This window comes from Asparagus officinalis, chromosome 1, assembly GCF_001876935.1.
Source record: "Asparagus officinalis chromosome 1, Aspof.V1, whole genome shotgun sequence".
NCBI lineage: Eukaryota > Viridiplantae > Streptophyta > Magnoliopsida > Asparagales > Asparagaceae > Asparagus > Asparagus officinalis.
In genome coordinates, this window is record NC_033794.1 from 28,158,208 (window position 1) to 28,178,336 (window position 20,129).

The 20,129-nt window shown below is 41.2% G+C and overlaps 1 protein-coding gene across 1 annotated transcript; it reads left to right on the top strand.

Moving 5' to 3' along the window:
- On the top strand, positions 12,395-18,300 carry LOC109832636 (transcription factor VIP1-like). Its single transcript, XM_020400021.1, has 4 exons — positions 12,395-13,239; positions 13,324-13,456; positions 13,582-13,666; positions 17,795-18,300. The coding sequence occupies exons 1-4, from the start codon at positions 12,395-12,397 to the stop codon at positions 18,025-18,027; spliced, it is 1,296 nt and encodes a 431-aa protein (XP_020255610.1). The 3' UTR covers positions 18,028-18,300.

A 20,129-nucleotide genomic window follows, 5' to 3' on the forward strand; every position in this document is an offset into this window, starting at 1 on the left:
GGAAGGATCATTGTAGAGTGTCGACCATAGGTTATTAGGTACCTCATCCTCGGATGTGGAGCAAGACGACAAATAAGCAAAGTCGGATTTCTCATTCATGATGATTTTTTCCGCCTGAACAGCGTTGGTTACATGGTGACTCTCGTAACCGATTACAATTGACTCGAAGTCATTCAGAATTAAGCTGTTACCGTATTCAGGCTCGCTGTCCGCCTCGTTGCCACTCTCCAGTTCTTCTGCTGGTGGCTCGTCGGGGTCCTGGTACAGCAGGGAATTTGCGAAGTAGTTTTCGACGCCTTTAAAGGGTTGCTTGTCGGCCACTACTATCTTTACTCGCTCGTAGTCGTCCACGTACTTCAAGCACTGGTGCAGTGTGGACGGAACTATTCGGTTTCCATGAATCCACGGACGTCGATGACGTAGCACGTCACCTCCGTCTTCATGTCGCCTATCCGACATTTCAGGCGGATTTTGCCGAGCGGCCGAGTCCCCGTGGCGTTAAAGCCAAAAATGGTAGTCGCGGTCGAGGCTAGGAGCTTTGACGGTATCCCTAAGTGTTTGATTAACTTCAGAGGCACGATGCTCAGCGCAGACCCCGGATCGACCTGAATCCGATCCACTTTCGACGAACCGACGTATCCTGTGAAGTACAGCGGCCGGTCATGGGATGTGCTCTTGATGAGCATGTCCTCAGGAGTGAAGGTGATGCACGGGACCCGTCTCTCAGAGACTTGGCAGCAAGTTACACATCCCTGTTCTGCTTCTGTCTCCTTTGAGAAATGGGTAGAGAACGCCTCTGAGTCGGCTAACGCCTCTTGTAGGGCCTCTCGGGTAGACCTGAACAACCGGAGGAGGTCGTACATGGTGATTCGCGCGGGGATGCTTTTTAGTTACGCGAGCACGTTGAACCGGAAAGGCTGGCAGCTTGTGCTTGGTCCGTCTGGATTGGGAGGGGTCGCTACGACTGGCCTTGCGGGAGGTCCTACCGGGTTCTCTGCCCTCGCGGGATATTCTTTCGCGAATTCTTTCCCTGCTCTCGTGGCGAAGACGTTGGTGTCCTCTTCAGAGTCTGTCAGGGCAGTCATCGCCGTGTTATCTCTATCCAGGATGGCGGAGACGACATTGCAGTGTTTTCCCTTAGCCTCCTTGGAAGGCTGTGCAGTCCATTGCTCATCATTGAGGAGGTCTAGGTGGACCCACATCACCTGTCCCGATGACAGAGTCTGTGGGACCAAACCCTTTTACCGCTGGTTGTGAGGATCGTCGTTAGTGATTTTCAAGATCGCCTTGGGGATAGGGATTACCCCCGCTGGAGCTTGAACCTCCGGGAGATCTGTCCCAAAGCTCAAAGTGATCATGTTCGCAGTCACTTACTTTTGGACTTTCTCTTTCTTCAAAACCCCCGCGTCGTAAAGGGCCTGGAGCTTGTCCTTGAGGACGTAGCACTTGTTTGTGTGATGGCCAAGGAATCTGTGATACGCACAGTAACTTGGGTCACCGGTTTTGTCCGCCTCCTCAGGCTTCGCGGCTTCTGGCAACTTAATTCGCCCACTCTTGAGTAGGGTGTCGAAGGTCGCCACCACCTGATCCTCTTTGAAATCATATTGCCGCTGGGGGCGTGGTTCAAATTGCCTAGGTTTCGGCTTTTGAGTAGCCTTTGGTGCCGGGGTAGAGTCGACTGTCATGATCTCTTTTCCCCTCGATCGAGGAGGATTCTTCGGCGCAGCTAGTTCTGCTGCTCCCTTCTTGGACTGCGGCTCCTCGGCCTCCATCCTCTTGATCATGTTTTCGACTTGTTCGCCCTGGCGAACAAGCTCCTTCCAAGTCCGGGTCTCTACTGCCCCTATCTTGGACAGGATATGGATTGACAGGTTATTGCGGCATATCTCAATCAGTGTCGACTCGGAAACTTGGTCCCGACAGTGGACTGATCGATTCTGAAACCTCTTCACGAAGTCATTGACCGACTCCGATTTCCGCTGCTTCTCAGCAAGGAGAGTGGCCATTGACACTTCCGTGTCGTCGTCGAAGAAGCGGGCGAGGAAGATCTTTTTGACGTCGGCCCATGCCTTGATAGAGCCGGGTTCCAGTTTGCGGAACCATTCAAAGGCCACCCCTTGAGGGTACCTATGAATAGTCGAGTGAGAATGGCGTCATTCCCCGTAAGGAACCCAGTCTGCGCCATGAAGTAGTAGATGTGCTGCGAGGGCGATCCCTTGCCATCAAACTACACCAAGCTGATTGGCTTGAACTTCGCCGGGTATGGGATTGTGTCCCATTCGATAGGGTAGGGACGTACCACCCCCAGTTTGTTCATGTTTTGCTGAAGCTTCAGCGCGTTGAGCTGGTCCTGGAACTCGTCGAATCTCTTCTCACGGATGCTACCGCTAGGCGATGTTCCCAGCGACGTCTTGGAAGAGTAATCAGATTGTTGATTACTGTTGTCTTCCGTTTCAGTCGCCGGGTGACGGGGAGGTACCCACTCCTTGTCCCTAGTTTGCCGAGGTAAGGGACGCTGGGTCCTTTTCTTCTTCTTCTTCTTGTTCAATAGTTGCTCCATCATCTCTCTTAGAGAGTCGATGGTCACCTGCTGTTCCTCCAGCCTTTGAGCCATTGTCTGCTCGGGGTTGAGTTCGGTCATGTGCGCCCTCGCCAGCGCGTCTTGACTTGAGTGCGAGGTCTGAGATGTGGCCGCGGCCGAATGAACCTCGTCTTCACCGCAGGAGGGAGGTACCAGGGTGGAGTAATTGAACCCGATACTTGTCCCCCTGCGACTGCGTGTTCGCTAGAATATGTCGTCCTGCCGGCGTTGAGCAAACCGAGTATTAGGTCTCAGGACGGAGTCCGAGTGTGGCGAGTCGGAGAGTACCGCCTTCCCCTTATCCGTCATGTTAACTGTGGCGGATGCGAGCTCTAGGTCGTCGGCAGCGCGTCCTTTTTTGTGACGACACCTTCGACGAGAGGGCCTTGGTCGAGAGGACTGTTGAGAAAGTCTCTCAAACATCGAAGGTTTCGCCGTTCCGACGCATTGGCAATTGGCGAGGACCGTGTGGATGAGTCTCTCGCAGTGGCACTGAGGATTCGCCTCATGTATAGTGCGTTTGCGAGTTAAGTACTCCCTGAGGTCTTCTGTGGGCGGTTGGTGACAACCCCCAGCCTCAGAAGAGTCGCTCGGGTGAGTGCACGAGAGATTTTTAGACGTGTTCTCTGGTGCGCGTTGGGTGGAATGCTTTGGTGCTGGAGTTAGGCGATCTCGCCTTGACTGGCGAGTCTTCGCGTTCGGGCGAACTCCAGTGCGTAGGCGGGTTTCAACCCTTCGTTCGGACGAGCGGGTTTGTAAGGTGTCGCCTATTTCCTTGACTTTACGTTTATCCGCCAAATGGTTATGGCGAGGCTCACCAGCCTTCGAGGATTCGCCTACTTGGGTAGGCTCACTCGTTCGAGGTGATTTATTCGCATCAGGGATATGACCTGAGAAGCGAAGTCCTCCTGAGCGGGTGGCCCTGCCTTCCTCGGTCGGCGCTCCTGACTTGGAGAGCCTTCCGACGTCGGGCAGTTTGCCTTCTCGTCTAGTGTTTCTCGGGCCTGTATAATGATTCAGGCAATTATGAGAAACAGAGGTTTGGACCTCCTGTCTGACGAGCGTTTGCCGTCGCTGTTGGCTAGCTCTCCCAGCGAGGAGAGCATCACCGTGGGCTGTGGCAGTGCAGTTTGTGCCGGAGTGAACCGGCGTTTCCTCCGAGACAGGTATCTGCGGGGACCGCTTGGCGATCCATTTGGCAGACCCTTGTCTCTTGCGCTCGATCTCCGGCTTGGCCTTGATCGATTGCGAGGGAGCGGGTTCCCCCGACGAGACTCGGGGGGAACCCTCAGGCGCGGAAGCTGATGATCTAAATGCTGCAACAAAACTCAACTATGAACAACATACTGCATACACTATAATATTATCACGAGTTGAAGGAAATAAAAGTGGAGTTTTCTTTATTGACGGTCCAGGAGGAACTGGGAAGACTGTAGGGTGAAAATTTGATTCTTCCGAAGGAAGGAGTTTCGTTTGTATTTATAAGAAAGCTTATTACAAACTAATGATCAAATGTTTACAACAGAAGCAGAGGGAATGCCCTCTTTGTTTTGTGTGGGGACTTTAGGTGGCTATAGGATGCTTCGCTCGATGCTCGTGTCGAGTCTGCTTCCCTTGGACCGTTCGATCGAGGTTGCTGGAGAGCTTCAGTACACAGTAGAAGCTCAGGTCGATAGAGTTCGGGTCTGCTTAGTTCACCGGCGATCGGAGCTCAGAACTAGGCAGTGATGCTGTAATGCAAAGATTATGCGAACAGCTTAGTCTCAACTGCTTTTTTTCCGAGTTTTTCGACCTCTCTCAAAGTTTGCTGGAAGAGGCTTTTAAATGGAAGAATGACAGCTTGACTACTTCTTGAATTATGGGATATGACTATACATTGTTCGGAGATATCCTGCTGCCCATTCGTACCACCAGTGGTCATTCGAAGAGGTGTGCTCTGCATCACGTCACGTAGGAGTGGGAAAGCCCCTCCTCGTATACGTGACAACGGCTGTCGGAAGCTTGCGTGGATCTGACCAACCACCAAGCGCCGGCGGCTCTTGCCCGTTGCTTGGACAACTGAGGTGAGTCGCATTTATGAGGGTGCAGACTGTTTTGACATCTGTCTGCTCACTTGTACTGTGGGCGGCTGTTCGGCGGGCCTGGAGTGCCGTGCCTTCTCCTTTCAGGTCAGGAGAGGCGGGAAAGCATGCCCTTGGCACTCGAGTGGGTCTAGACAGCTCGCCAAATGCTGGTGGATTCGTCTCCTGACTCAGACAGCCGAGGTGAGTTGCATTTATGAATGCTCAGGTCGACTCGACACCTGTCCAGTCCTTCGTACTGTGAGTACTGTGAGCGGCCGCTTGACGGTCTTGGAGTACTGAGCCCTCTCCCTTCGGGTCGAGAGGGGTGGGAAAGCCCATCTCAGCACGTGGGTTAGCTAATATCTGGCCATATTGGCGGCCTTGGAGTTTGCGGGCGGATTCGACATCGGACTCGGGCAGGCGAGTTGTGTCGAAGGCAAAATTCCACTATCCCAGTTGATCTTGGCTCGTACAGGCGAGTTGGTCATTCAAGTGAATTTCTTGCGAGCTCACAGAGGTATTTTTTACCGTCTACAATATAACATGCAACCACAAATCCTCACATGCAAGACCAAAAACCAAAATGAAGCCCTATATTTAGTTTTAAATCTCCAATAACTACATCAAGATGAGAATTTCAGATCATATACCTAGGTTTGAGGCTTTGATTCACTTCCTCCTCCATGATCCTCTAACTAGCTTCTCTTGCTTCTTTCTCCTCTACTTCTTTGGGTTGGTGTAACCTAGAAGAGAGGAGAGCTTGAAAGTTTTTAATGGGGTTGTAACAAGGATTTTGGGGGGTTTAGGGTTGAAGAGGGGCCGACCAAAGGGGGGAGGGAGGAGGGGAAAATGTGGGGGTTTTCTCTAAGAAAAGAAAATGAGAAAGAGAGAGAGTGAGTGGGGTTTATATAGTCTTGTCAAGTGAGCTTAGTAATGAGAAAATAGGTAGTAAGGAGGGTTTATTTGCAGAATTCTCTTCCACTCATGGCTGATCTAATTATTTAAATATGTTAACTAGAGAGTTTCAATAGGTATTTATCAATTTGTGTTATCTCTAATCAAGGTTTAAAACATGGTTGGTTTAGATCTACATGCTAGGTTTATGCATGCTATGACTTAGTTAACTCGATCATGTAATGAGAATTTAGCTGAGTTAGAATCTGAAAGTACCCTAGAGAGGAGGTGAATAGGGTTTATGCTAATCTAATCCGATATTAATGCTAATTTAAAACTAATTAATAAATATCCTAGAAAATATGATATGCAATAAGATATATGCAAGGATAACCAAGTAACACAAGGGTGAAAAAAACATAAACAAGATAAACAAGATAGTGAGCAATATAAACAAAGAGCAATTGACAATGGCGATATAAATAATAAGCATGAATATAAAAGAACGCCAATGACAAAGACAAACAAATGATATGATCATGGAGTTCGGTCAACCACTTGACCTACGTCTCCGTTCCTCACCTTGAGGAGATCTCCACTATCACAACCGGGTTTTCGACGCTCACCCAAATAACGTTTACACCTCACACTTGGTTTCCTAGCTCACCGAAAACTTTACAATCCATACCTTTGCAATCCCACTCTACATCCTCCAAGTGTTGGTCTCTAACCCGTGTCCTTTCTCAAGTGCTCAGATTTACAACCTCTCCCTAGGCTTTACTACTGACACCACTTCTCTTGGAACCGACCCCGTCTCTCACAACACACTCCTCTAAGTGTACAAATGTATTACAAAGTGATCTACACGATGAAGGCTCTAGTACAAATGTTTGTTCTCTTAATAATGGATGAGAATACAAGTATAGCTCACTCTCAATGTCACAAACTCATAACCCAAATTATACTATGAATGAAATACTATAAGCTTAACAGGTTGTGCGTGAACAATGAGTATAATAAAAAACAAACTAAACTCAAAGTAAATCTAGCTTATGGAAATTATAATCAAAATAATAAATAGCTAGAATGAAAAGTAAATCTAGCTTATGGAAATTATAATCAAAATAATAAATAGCTAGAATGAGTTTAGGAAAACTTCTCTATGATGACGGAAATTATAATCAAAATAATAAATAGCTAGAATGAGTTTAGGAAAACTTCTCTATGATGACAAGAGAGGGAGAGAGATGAGTTGAATGCAGCTCAAACACCAATATATGATATCCTCTTGCTCTTGTGAAAATTTCTTCACAAACTAAACTTATAAACACACTTTAAACAAACTTAAACAAACACTTAAACTCTTGTAAACATGTTTTAAAACACTTCTTTTGGTAGTTGAAAATAGTTATGACAAATGTGTATATATAGGATGAAAACCAAAGCCCAAAAACCAAGAAAATCCAACAAAAAGATAAAAAAAAATAGAAAACTAGAAAAACTAGCTGTTAGGCCATCAGTTGACTGATACTGTTCATCAGTCGACTGATGAGCTGACCGTTAGAGTCAGCCCAACACCTCGTTAGTCGACTAACGATCTCATCAATCGACTGATGATCTCGTCAGTCGACTGATAGCTTATCAGTCATAAAAATAAAAACTTTTATAATTCTAGGCGAGTTCATCAGTCGACTTATAAACTCCATCAGTCGACTGATAACAAGTTATCAACCTGATTAAAATAGTAAATCTGATTTTTAAAGTACCTTTAAAAATAGTAAATAAATTCCAAAAATTGTAAAACTTTGGGAAATAATTATAAACATGATAATAAACATGTTACAAAAGGAATTTTTAGAATTATACCTCCCAAATGAGAAATCTCTTCATTTTTCAAAAAGGTCCAAAAACATGAAAAGTAAACAATACATGTTTTTGACATTTTGACTTAAACAATATTTTAAAAACTTTTGAATGAGTTTATGAACTTAGGAAAAGATGTAAACTAGTGTTATTAAGTCTATAAACTAAAAATACAATATTTTTCTAATTAATAGAATATGAAACATATGAATATGTATATGAATGCATATTTGTTTCATATCTATATAACTAAACTAAAATAACTTATCCACATGAAAACAAACATATATGTATATAAACATAAATTTATTTATTTATAAAAACTTTGTTTGTGGATAAAACCCAAAATGGATAAACTTATAAAATGTGTGTGTGTATATGATATTGAGCTTGAAGTATTAAACACACATAATATAACACCTAAACTAATTACCCAAGCTAGATTGATCTTCAATATGCTTGACTTGGTAAACTTTGCGGATGAAGCTTGATCTTGGATCTTGACTTGAAATGTATTGTTTCATACCACTATATCCGCCAACCCCCATTTGATGTGATCGTGTAGGCTCAATTCCATCCAACCTTCGACAATCATTGTTTGTCTAGAATAAATAAGAAAACACAAATACTAGACAAACAATATTAGTCGTAAATTATTTGTTAAAACATCATCAAAATAAAAAGGCCAAAAGAATCCACGTACTAAAAGATTATATGAAACATAAGGAAGAAAAGGAATTACTGATTCAAGAATAGGTATCAGTAATGGTATTCAATCACCGAAAGAAAAACATTTACGATGTTACACATGCTCAGCTTGGTATCCTTGCTGTCTAACCTGCGTGGGATGCCCATGCAAAGGAGGAAAAAAGGGCTGCCTATCGGATGTGGAAGAACAAATGATGTGGCGGGTTGTTGGGGAGAAGTTCGGCTAAGAAGCCTATTGGTGAAAGCAACAAATTGTTGGTGGAGAGACTAAGAGATCCTCCACGTAGATTTTTTCAATTGGGCCTGAGTGACATAGCCCGCATGTGAATTTTCAGGGAGTGGGTCTAAAGTTCGACCAGGACGCTCAGAACCAGACATCTTGCACGAAGAATGATGATGGTCCCATGGTGGGTGTCAAATTATTAATGCCAGTTATCAAACAAGGAGTTTATTTACGGATTAAGGCAGAATTAGGGTCTTCAAACTCCTTCAGATAACTGACTCTATAGATCGTTGTTCTTCCTGCACATGAAGAACTCGTGAGAGGCCAGAGTTGGGTTCTCCGGTTATTCCTCCAACGATCAAGTCAGTATATGAACTTGAGTGAGAAAATGCAAGAGAAAATAGTGAGAGGAATTGTTCAGAGATGCATGAAAGCCGAAGAAGTTACCTCTTGCAGTGTAGTTCCCTTTTATAATAGATCGGAAGAGAAATAAGGTAACTATGAGCAAGTCCAGGTAGGCAGGCTGACTCAGCAGGTGTTTTTACAGGTGTTAGCCGTAAGCGAGTATGAGTTTTGAAATCTCGGGATTTTGTTTTCTAATATAAATATTTATTTAACTCACATGTTGACGTGAATATATCTTTACATTTGCAAAAATGTTCATTTTCCACTCTTAATTCAGTCTCAATTTACCAAATCTAAGGAGAGTTTTGAAATTTTTTATGGCTAAGACAATTTAAATACCCATCCATATAATATTTAATAAAAATATAGGGAGCATGTATAGTGGTAAATATCAAAACAAATGAGATCAATGCAATTATAAAAATGTAATGTACTAATCATGTTAGAATATTTTTTGAAATATTTCCACGTGCAACTATCAGAATGTACTAATATGTTAATTTTTTTACAACTTAAGATTTTTTATTAAAAAGAACAATTTGACATATTAAAGTGCTTTTTTTATAATTTAAGATATTAAAATATTATTAATTTAAGATATTAAAATATTATTATTATTTACATAAGTGTAAAAATAGTGAAGAAATAATGTATATAAGTGCTATTTAGCGATCCTTTAGTGGCTGTTTGGTTGTATGTTTTTACCATGTAAAAGAATGGAAAGTGTAAAAAAATAAGTTCCAATGTCAGCTTTCATCAATTTCAATTGTTTGTTTGTAATTATGAAAATAGTGTAAAGTGATTTCATATGCTGACGTAGTTTGTAAAGTGATTTCATAAAAAAAAAATAATTTTAGGAGAAAGCTGGCATTAAAGTCAGAAAAAAATAATAAAAAAATAATTCCAACCAATATGATCATTTGAGTAGGGACCACTTTTTACACTTTCCAAACAAACAATTAAAGTTACATTTGCAAACCAAACAAACAATTTATGATTCCAATGTAATAAAAAACAAACAAAGATAAATATAAAAGTGAAATTGATAAGATGGACAACAACTTTCCAAGTTGTGTCATAAATACACAATTTTAAAAAAACAACCAAACAACCCCTTAGCCTACTCTTTTACGTAAGCCCTAAGCTAATGAGCTTTGACCACGTAACCCGACCTAGGCGCATGTGGGCCCCACTAAAATAAATGGGTGCAACTAGAAATGGGTCCCTATTCTATTGCCCTCACATGAAAAAAAAAGGCCAAATTATGGATTCGAGGGCATGGATAATGCTCCTCACTCACTTCATGGCCCTCATGTATTCCCACGAGAAGCGGGCCCCACTCATAGATCGCCACGTGTCCACATGAAACGTGCTCTAGTCAACCTCAATGACGACTCTCTTCGTGGGAATCGAGGCGCTCACGATAAGCTAACAGAGGCAGGGTCCTCCGTCAACTAACGCCGTCAACTCTCTTTCTCCGGCAGTAATTACGTTCAGACAGCTTGACTAATTAATAGAAAGTAAATTATCTTGCATAAAAGGCGCAGCGGTAATCACGGGTGTCAATTTAGGAAATTTATTACATACAAAGGAGAAAAGTTAAAGTATATTTGGATGCATGACATTAACTAAGCGTCAAATGAATATTAACTCTTTGATTATTAAATTTTAAGATGCATGCTCCTATTTAAGGATGAAAAATTCCTTAAGGACCCAAAATATGAGACCAATAGAGGGGACAAGTGAGGTGTCTCCATCCTATTGGATAATGAGTTGGCCATCATTAATGATGGCCAACTCATTATCCAATAGGAGGGAGACACCTCACTTGTCCCCTCTATTTCTATTAGGGGCTGTTTGTTTTGAGTATTTTGCCTCGGGGAGGGGGTGGAAAGCTGCCATTATGGCAGCTTTCTCCCCAAAACGCCTATTAAAGAGGCGTTTTGGGGAGAAAGCTGCCATAATGGCAGCTTTCCACCCCCTCCCCGAGGCAAAATACTCAAAACAAACAGCCCCTAATAGAAAGATAGATATATAAACAACCAATACAATTATATTCGAAATCAATATAAATCAATAAAAATCAGTAATCATAATTTCAACATAAAGATAATATTAATGAGTGTCATTTATATCTTTACCGTGTATCCTGAATGAAACAATTGGTACTGATTGCAAGAATAATAAATTATTATTATTCTCATTATCATTATTATGGAACACTATTTATCTTATATATATTTAAATCGGTCATTTTCAACTTATTTATTTATGGCATATTCTAAATCAATTATATCAAAGTTTGTGTCATTTCACCTACTCTATTAATTTTCTTTTGCTAATCTGAGAACTGCCTAATAGTGTCTCTTCAAGATTCTGTGAATTTTAAAAGTAATAGACCAGTTAAAATAGGTAAAATCATGATAAATCATCATCTTCAAAATGAAGAATAGGACCACAATAGTTGCATTTCGGTTTTTCTCTCTGTATGATTTTGCATAGCAAGTTTTCCGTATAAAATCTTACAGAAAGTGAGCACAAAACGATAATATTACCAATTTCAAAGTAGTACAATCATCTCTCAATAAAAATAAATACATTAGTTAAAATATGAAAACAAAATAACTATACGTAAATCTTGTAAATGCCGAGCATAATTATCAAATTGGAATGTTGTGATGCCGGTTACAGAGCGCCTCTCTATGATTTTCTGGTGAAAATAGAAAGAAACAGCGGCTACGAAACCGTGACCGTTCGGACCGAAGCGGGACCGAAATCACAGCTCTAGAACCGGTTCGGACCGGAAAAAGCGCGTTTTGTGTCAGAGAAAAAGGAAAGAGAGAAGAAAGAGGCAGGGAAATTTTAAAATTTAGAAAGCGCTTAATTAGATAATTATCACCGTTAACGCGCAATCAAAGTCGCACCAAATGCGGCTTAAAAATTCACGCGTATTCAAAAGACCGAAAGGGACCAGACCAGTAGAGAGAGCTGAGGGAGCGAGCGAGCGGCCAAATCTATCCTGAGCCCTCCAGTTTCGTTCGGAGACCGACCGGGACCAGAGCACAGCAGACAGAGGGAGCGAGCGAGTAGCCAAATTTATCGTAAGCCCCTCCATTCACATTTCAGTTGCTTTTAACGACAAAATCAGTAGGGTTCTCTCTCTCCTCTCCCTCCCTCTCTCTCTCTCTCTCTCTCTCTCTCTCTCTCATTTTCTTCTCAACATTTTGCAGTTCGATCTCGTCTCAGTGTTCTGAATGGAGGAATCCGAAGAATCAAGGAACGATTTCATGCAGCGCCTTAAAGGAACTTCAGCATCATCGTCGTCTACTTCGATTCCCAAGCCCAATAGGCTAGATCTCCCAACTCTTAGTGGGCCTCAAGCCCTGCGGCCCATTCCGCCATTTCCGCCGAGCCCGACGCCGGAAAGAGGATCGGCATCCCGCGCCCCACCCCCACTTCTCTCCGGCTTCCGCCGCCTCCGGATGCGCCGCGCGCCGCCGCCGCTCGTTCCCGTCGTCGTCTCACAACTTCATCCCGGTCCGGCTCTCACTCTAGATCTCTCTCTTCAGCCCGCGTTCTTTGCCCTAGATAATCTCCCGCCGTTCGCGACCGTCGCCGGCGACGCCCCGATCCCGTCATCTTCTGCTGACGTGGCAAATGGAGGAGCGCGCACGCTCCGCCTCCGTTGCCGCTCGCCGAGGACTAACTCCGGCGGCGGCGGCGGCGGCGCGGCGTCTGGAAAGCGCAGCCGGCGATGGCTTTCTCGCGAAAGGCCCATCGGCGGTCGCAGAGCGATATACCCTTTGGGTTTCTGCCCAGCAGTGCTCTTCTGCTGCTTTGCCCCCTTTGCCCAATTCCTCAATTGGAAGCCCTAGCCCTAACCTTAACTACCTAATCTCGCCGAGAGATGTGTTTGGGTCTGGGAACAGCTCGAATCCGTTCGTGAAGCAGGAGTCTGAATGGGATCGAGAGGGGGATAGTAGTGTCGAGAGGAAATCAGAAGGGGATGTGGCTGATGATCTATTTAGTGCTTACATGAATCTCGAGAGCTTTGATACTTTAAACTCATCGGGTACTGAGGATAGGAGAGAAGACAGCCGGGCTAGTGGTACGAAGACTAATGGTGCTGATAGTAGCGAGAATGAAGCTGAGAGCAGTGTGAATGAGAGTGGAAGTAGCTCGCAGTTGAAGAAGGAAGGGAACAAGAGATGCGCGGTTGGGGACCCGGCACCTGTCAATTTGACTGGTTCAAGACATAATAGGAGCATTTCAATGGATAGTTTCATGGGGAAGTTGAATTTTGGGGATGAGTCGACGAAGTTGGTTCCTTCGACTGGGCCTAATTCGGGTCAGCATTCACGAAGTGGGTCGATGGATGGGGTTACTAATACTTTCAGCTTGGAGTTTGGAAATGGGGAGTTCAGTGGTGCAGAGATGAAAAAGATTATGGCTAATGAGAAGCTTGCCGAGATTGCAATGGCTGACCCTAAGAGAGCTAAGAGGTATATTTTGGATACTTTGGCTACGTTGTATGTGTAATTAAATAGTTAGGATTTTAAATGATATAAATTGTCTTGTGCTTTTAGGATATTAGCCAACCGGCAATCAGCTGCACGTTCTAAGGAAAGGAAGATGAGGTATATCTCAGAATTGGAGCACAAGGTGCAGACATTACAGACAGAAGCGACCACATTATCAGCACAACTGACTTTGTTGCAGGTAAGTTGCTTCCATTGTGCAATTCATTGCTAATTTGTGATTTATGATATAGAGAAATATAGGACATCAAACATATAATATATGTTTGCTCTAATTATTTGTTTCCTTGTTTTTAACCTATATAGAGAGATTCAGCTGGACTAACTAGTCAGAACAATGAATTGAAGTTTCGTCTTCAAGCAATGGAGCAACAAGCACAGCTAAGAGATGGTAACTTGTTTTAACATTTTGTTGTAATATACTTCTTTAAATCAACAGTATTACTAAAGCGTTGGCTCCATGGATCTAAGAGTATCATGATGGTTGCAACAAAAATAATACTTTTGTAAATGACAGTGATTGAGGTTCTGACGCAAATGTATTGCATTGTCTAATAGACTTGTTTTACAAATCTACTCTACTCAATCAAATGATAGCCAACTCTAGCATCACCCAAATTGAAACCCGCAGAAGCAAAGTTACTTAGTTAAAGCTCAAATTGTTGGTTTCTTAGCTTCCAATATTGTGAGAAGTAGAACAATGTGGTTATAGACTATAAGCATTAAGCCAGAGAGAGTTGCAAGTTCAAGTAACATATTGGGATTTGGTCCGATGGAGGTTTTTTGAATTGAAGATAAAACACTAAGATCATCAAGTTTTAAAGGTTTCTGGCTCGGACCATGATGAGTTTGAACCATCTATCCTTATGATAGAACATTGGGGAAAAAGATCATATATATATGTATTTGTCTGTTAGTATCTTACTGTGGTGTGGTAACTACTAACAATAATGTTCCTTTTTCGTTTTCCTTCAAAATTGCATGTTATATTGTCATAGTATGAGAATATGAGACCTTGTATCACTGGCATGTCTTAGTCTGTAACCAGGTAATCTGTTGTTTTTAGTGCTATAAAATGACATGACTTATGTTTGACAATACCCTCTTGCACTAAATAACATGTTGACATGAACTAGTAATTAGATATTAGCAGCATGCATATTACTTCTCTTAGCATGTGTTTATTTACTCAGTATTCTGAAAGGTCATAACTCGAGAATTGATAGAATGACATAAAACATAAATGTAAATGATTATGACTTATAAACTACCCACACTATGTGAACATATATCCTATAATAGGCGAACTATTCAAACATACATGAATTGGTCCCATACGGATCAAAACCTAGTTAGAGTTGCATTGTTTTGCAGTAACAACTAATTTGATTTTGTATAACTTGTTTTAGCTTATAAAGAGATTAATAGTATTTTTGGCAACCCTATGTTATAATCGACTTGTGTTATAGAATGGTAAATTATAACCCCTGTGGATTAAAATTTTAGGCGTTTGGTAAAATGGATGGTTTGTAATCCGTTTGTTTTGCTAAAATGACAAATAAACCCTCGAAAATGGGTGGAGAGAGAAGGAAAGAATGAGATTATAATCCACCTGAAAAAATAACCTAGGTTATTTATTGGTGGATTATAATTCGAAATATGTTACCAAGCATAGAAAGGTGTGATAATCCAGTTTGACCATGTAGCCAAACTTGCGCTGAAACTGAAGGGCGAGCTCAAGTTTCTACCTGATCTCTAGTCATATCAAATAATACATGTCTTTGTATATGGAACTGAATTTTATTTCCACCAGAAATGGATATTGTCTTTATATCTGAACAACGTCTATATTATATTTGTGGAAAACAAATATTAATGAAGTAAAAAAGCACTATCTTCTTTTTTTTTTGATTCCACCTACCAGATATATTTCACTAGATAGCACACATGAGTTTATGTTAAGACTGAAGAGTTGAAAGCAAATATGTTACAGTGAGAAGATTGCATATCAAATGATACTTAACAAGGAAGCATGATTTCTACCACTGACCATGAAGGATTTGGGAGAAGCCGGTGTAATTGATATTTTTCAGACCGATCTAGGTGCAAAAAATTATAGGATCCCAGACTTCCCAGTTCTACTTTTAGGACAGCTTGTAGTTAACCCAATAAATTCTAATATGCTGTAGATGAAGATAGTAAGTCTGTGAATTAACTGTGGATATGATACTTAATAGGAAAAATGATTCCTATAATTGATCCAAAAGAATCTGGAAGAATTTGTATGAAATCTTAATCAGTAGTTTATAAAAAAGATATAATTTCCATTCAGCATGTCTGATCTCTTAGGTTATACATTTCAGCTTCTGACTGTTGGAAGCTTAATGCCTAGACATGTGATACCTAACTGTCTAAGAGTAGTTTAATTTTTTTTAATAATAATGAGAGACGGTACGGTGATCACTGAAAGGAATTTTGTTGTTGGTTTGACATGTAGATATGTGACATGTTAAATCTTACTTAATCAGTGAAATGGTTTTTAATAGAAAGGTTATATTACATATAGGATGCAAACTAAGAGTGTTTATCTACCTGCCAAAATATACAATGGTCATCTATATTGGTGATCCGGACCATCCACCATAACGTAGTAACCTGCATGAATAAAATCACATGAATAGAAAAATCTCATGATCTGAAAATGACTGGCCCATATCAGTCATCAATAATTGATTATTTTGATTTGGGTGATGGGAACTTCCAAGCCGTGTAATTTTTTATTCTTTTGGATTTTATGATGTATAGATAGAATAATGATTTTCATTAACAATATGAACTGTGCAACATGTAATTTTGTAGGTAGGCATTAGGCACTATAAACTCTTAGTTGACACCTGTTTGCAATATAACCCTTCCCCCTAAATAAATCTGAATATTCTAATAATGATTTTGGGTTTTGGGGTAACAGTTATATTTAGTTATCAACTTCGCTTCAGAAAAGCTTTCCATTGGTAATGACTGTATATCTTTGGTGATTGTAGTTGGATACTGTCTAGCACGGCCCAAGTTTAGATGACTGAGTTGGCCTTGCCTTTAGCTTTTCAAAATTAGCACTGTACTGACATTTTATATTGTAAACAATGGACCTTGGCTTCTAACACCTCACAATAAATGATTTTCTCTAACCTTTGAGAGGTTTAACAGCCCATTAAATCTAAATGAGGATCCTTAAAAACATTTAAGAAAGTACATGCAATTTGAATTACTCAAATGTTTATGTTGTCTAGTTCAATGCTTCTTTTGAAAACAAAACACTTACCTTAATACTAATATATCAAGCGTTTTGCTAATTATTATTTCTGCAGTGCCCATTTCTGCAAATTGGTCGCATCATAGACATTCAAGTATGAGAAACCAAACTTATTTCATATTTGGTCATAACAGTGACTAAAGATAAATTTGGAGTAGATTTTTCCTTTTGACTATTTTATTGCAAATGTTTTAAATTCAAATAATATTCTTATTACGACATCTAATATTGTAGAACAATTTTGAAGGCTAGGGGGATGGGATATGAGGCATGTGGGGCACATGTTCCTCAAAATACTGCCAACTTTCTTTCTCTTGTGTGGTGTAGTTAATTGAAGCTACATCCTTGTCTGTTCATGTGCTGCAACAAATAAAAGGCATGCCCCTCAGATGCTCATTCATTATTCAAGGCATCATAGTGTTCCCTCACTCTTTAGTGATGTCCTATGTCTCCTATTATTTTATTTGAAGTAGTATATGCTTCCAGTTAGGTGGTTCCTATTAGGAAATACATCATACTTACGTTTATCTTGCACTTATCATTACAATGTGGTCTGTTTCTATAAATCTGCATTATCTCTACTGATAATTCCTTGACCCTGACCATTTTACTTATGCCTGCTCATGTTGAGTTCAGGTTGCTGGTATTTGTTGCATAATATTTATCTTTACGTACACCCTATCACTTTATTATCTTTCCAACATTATTCCTCAGCCTTTTTTGATCTTTGTTTCTCATTGTCCATCCTGCTTCGCCCTCATTAATTTTATACTCATATTGTTTTCATGCATTTTCTGATCCTATATGCTGTCTGTCTTTTTTTTTAAAGTAAAGAATATTTCCTTGCTAACTGGAATGCATTTCTAAAAACGTGATATTTAGCTAAGGCTTTGACGTAGTTTTTTTAAAAGAAGAAGGTTAGTTTCGTATATTATATTTTCATTTTTGTGAGAACACTGCTTATTTTTTCTATTTCACGGCTGTATTTACTCTGTTCAAACTTGCAATGTCTTAAATTACTATAATACATAGCAAATGCATGATATGTTATAAATCAAAATATGAGCATCATATATTTAATTATAATGTCCATATCTTGGATTTTAAAATTTGGATCAATAATGTCTTTTGTATATCATAATAGTAGTCTAGTTCAGCTGATAACTTTAGTATACATATGATATGTTATAATGTATATATTTCCTGCAGCTCTTAATGAAGCACTGACTGCTGAGGTTCAACGTCTAAAACTTGCGACGGGTGAAGCACAGTTAGCAAACAGCCTGAGTCAACAGATGCAACTGAACCCTCAGATGTTCTCAATGCAGCAACAAATGCAAAAACAGCTGCAGCAAGCTTCACAAACATCTCGCTATCAAATGCAATCTCAGCAGCAACAACAAAAGACCAGTGATGTCTCTGAGCACGATTCAAACAAATAGTACAACCAGCAAAAGAGATTTGAAGCGCATCTCACCATCTTGTTGATAAAATATGTTTGCTTTAAGTATCTATGTAGTTTATGTTTTAATATATATTCTTTGAAGCATATATAGTTTAATTTTTTGGGTTAAGATGGTACTATAGGATGCAGGAATTGTTGATGTTCTTTTGTAACTGAAAATATTTGTTGGTGTTGGAGGACATGGACATTGGATTAATGTTATCTAGAGATTAAAGTTTTAGTTTGTATGACAGTATCCTTTCTTATTTGATGCTTTGGTCACAAAGTGGTTAGTGTTACTTGTGTGTATCTTTTGCTTATTTATGTCATTATTAAAGGAATCAATTTTTTCATGACATCCTCAGCTAACTTGGGATTAATATGCTATTGTTTTCTTTGGTACCGTGTAGGCGTTAAAAAATGCTCATAGATATCCAAACACAACTCAAGGATAAGAAGAGAACAATGTGTATACAACGACAAAATACACCAACGATAAAATACACCAAGTAGCTCATGGTGGCGCGCCTTAGGCGCGGCAGCTCATGATGGTGCGTCTTAGGCGCGGCAGATCATGATGACGCGCAAACTACGGGGTGTGCCGCGACGGTTACAAAGCAGTTATACGATGGTTTTTTAAAGTCCACGTGACAGCATATCAGAAATAGAACGTGTGCTGACGTGGACAAGCAGTTTAACCACGAAAAAAATGGTTAAAAGTCGTGGGAGAACAGTTTCAAGCACGATGGGACTTGGTTATAACTGCTCCTTTGGCCGCGGCAGTCCACACTGATGCGCCAATAGCCGCGGCAGTGTTGACTGGCACGGCCAAAGGGATGTCATGTGGTCAGTTATTGTATCCACGTTTCCACTGCTGTGCACTCCTACCCCTATAAATACCTCCTTAGACATAAAATAAAGGACAGAGAGCAGATTGGGGCATAGAGACTTGAGCTTTTGGTGATTTTGAGGAAGAGAGAGAATTTTCACCTTTCATAAACATCACTTGGTGATTCCTAGAGATCTAAGCTCAGACTTGATCTTTGGAAGAGTGAACATCTTACATCGATAAGATATTCGCTTCAAATCCCTACTTCGATAAATGAAGCAATGATCTTTAAACACCCTCACAATCTGTGAATCGGTGGTCCACGAGTCAAAGCACTCCCGGCACAGGCAAAGTCCCACAAAACAGAATTCGATAAACGATTTCTGTGTTATTTTCTCGAGAGTTGTAATTTTCCTATTTTTCATTGTAATTTTCTGTAAACGATTGAAATTTTAATGGAATCGACAATAAAAACAACTTTCGCTGAAAACAAACTGACGACCACAGTGGGAGCCAGCGGCCTCGCTGCCGAGGCCGCAGTGTCGCAACCGATCAAGATCGTGATCAATGAAGAGATCGAATATGAATTTGATCAGGCGAAAATTGAGGAGTACCTGTCATCCTCATCCTCAAAACCTTCCTCACCTCGTAAGTATAGGAAGGTTTCATCTTCCAAGAAAACTTTCAAGTCTGCAATGCCAATGAAGACCGCAGATGAAAGTTCTTGCCCGATCGTTGTTAAGGAATCTACCTGCAACATCTCTGCTCCAAATGACTCTGCACCAATTAAGGAGTCATTGAATCATGGCCAGCCGACAATGACGAAAAGAGCTCGTCAAAGACAACGTCAGCGCCGTGCTCGTCAATTGGTTAAGGCCTTACAACAGACCGACGAGGTCTATTACTATGCAGACCTAGAGTCAAGGAAGCATAAAGTGGTTCAGTTGCCTCAACGGCAAACTAATCGCATTTCTGCAAAACTTACGACGGAAGAGTGTACTCTTATCAAAAGGGCTCATTCGACCCTTAAAGAACGTATACAAAAGCGTCAGATGAAGGCCGCTCGTGCCCGTGCCCTTCGTCAACAAACGCAAGGAAACAAGAAGGAAATGGTGTATGAAAAGCCACCGAAGGACTGCAAAGTTTGGGTTCCTAAGCCCAAAGATGATCAATAACTACGGAGGAGGAGTTCAATCTCCAACTGCGGCAGTCCACACTGCCGCGACACTTCATGCAACCGCGGCAGCCCACACTGCCGCGGCACTTCATAC

Bases quoted from the DNA above. Each gene is read 5' to 3' on its own strand.
- LOC109832636 (XM_020400021.1), top strand. From the start codon at position 12,395: ATGGAGGAGCGCGCACGCTCCGCCTCCGTTGCCGCTCGCCGAGGACTA. The intron at 13,457-13,581 runs GTAAGTTGCTTC...TAACCTATATAG, and splicing joins CACAACTGACTTTGTTGCAG to AGAGATTCAGCTGGACTAAC. The intron at 13,667-17,794 runs GTAACTTGTTTT...TATTTCCTGCAG, and splicing joins ACAAGCACAGCTAAGAGATG to CTCTTAATGAAGCACTGACT.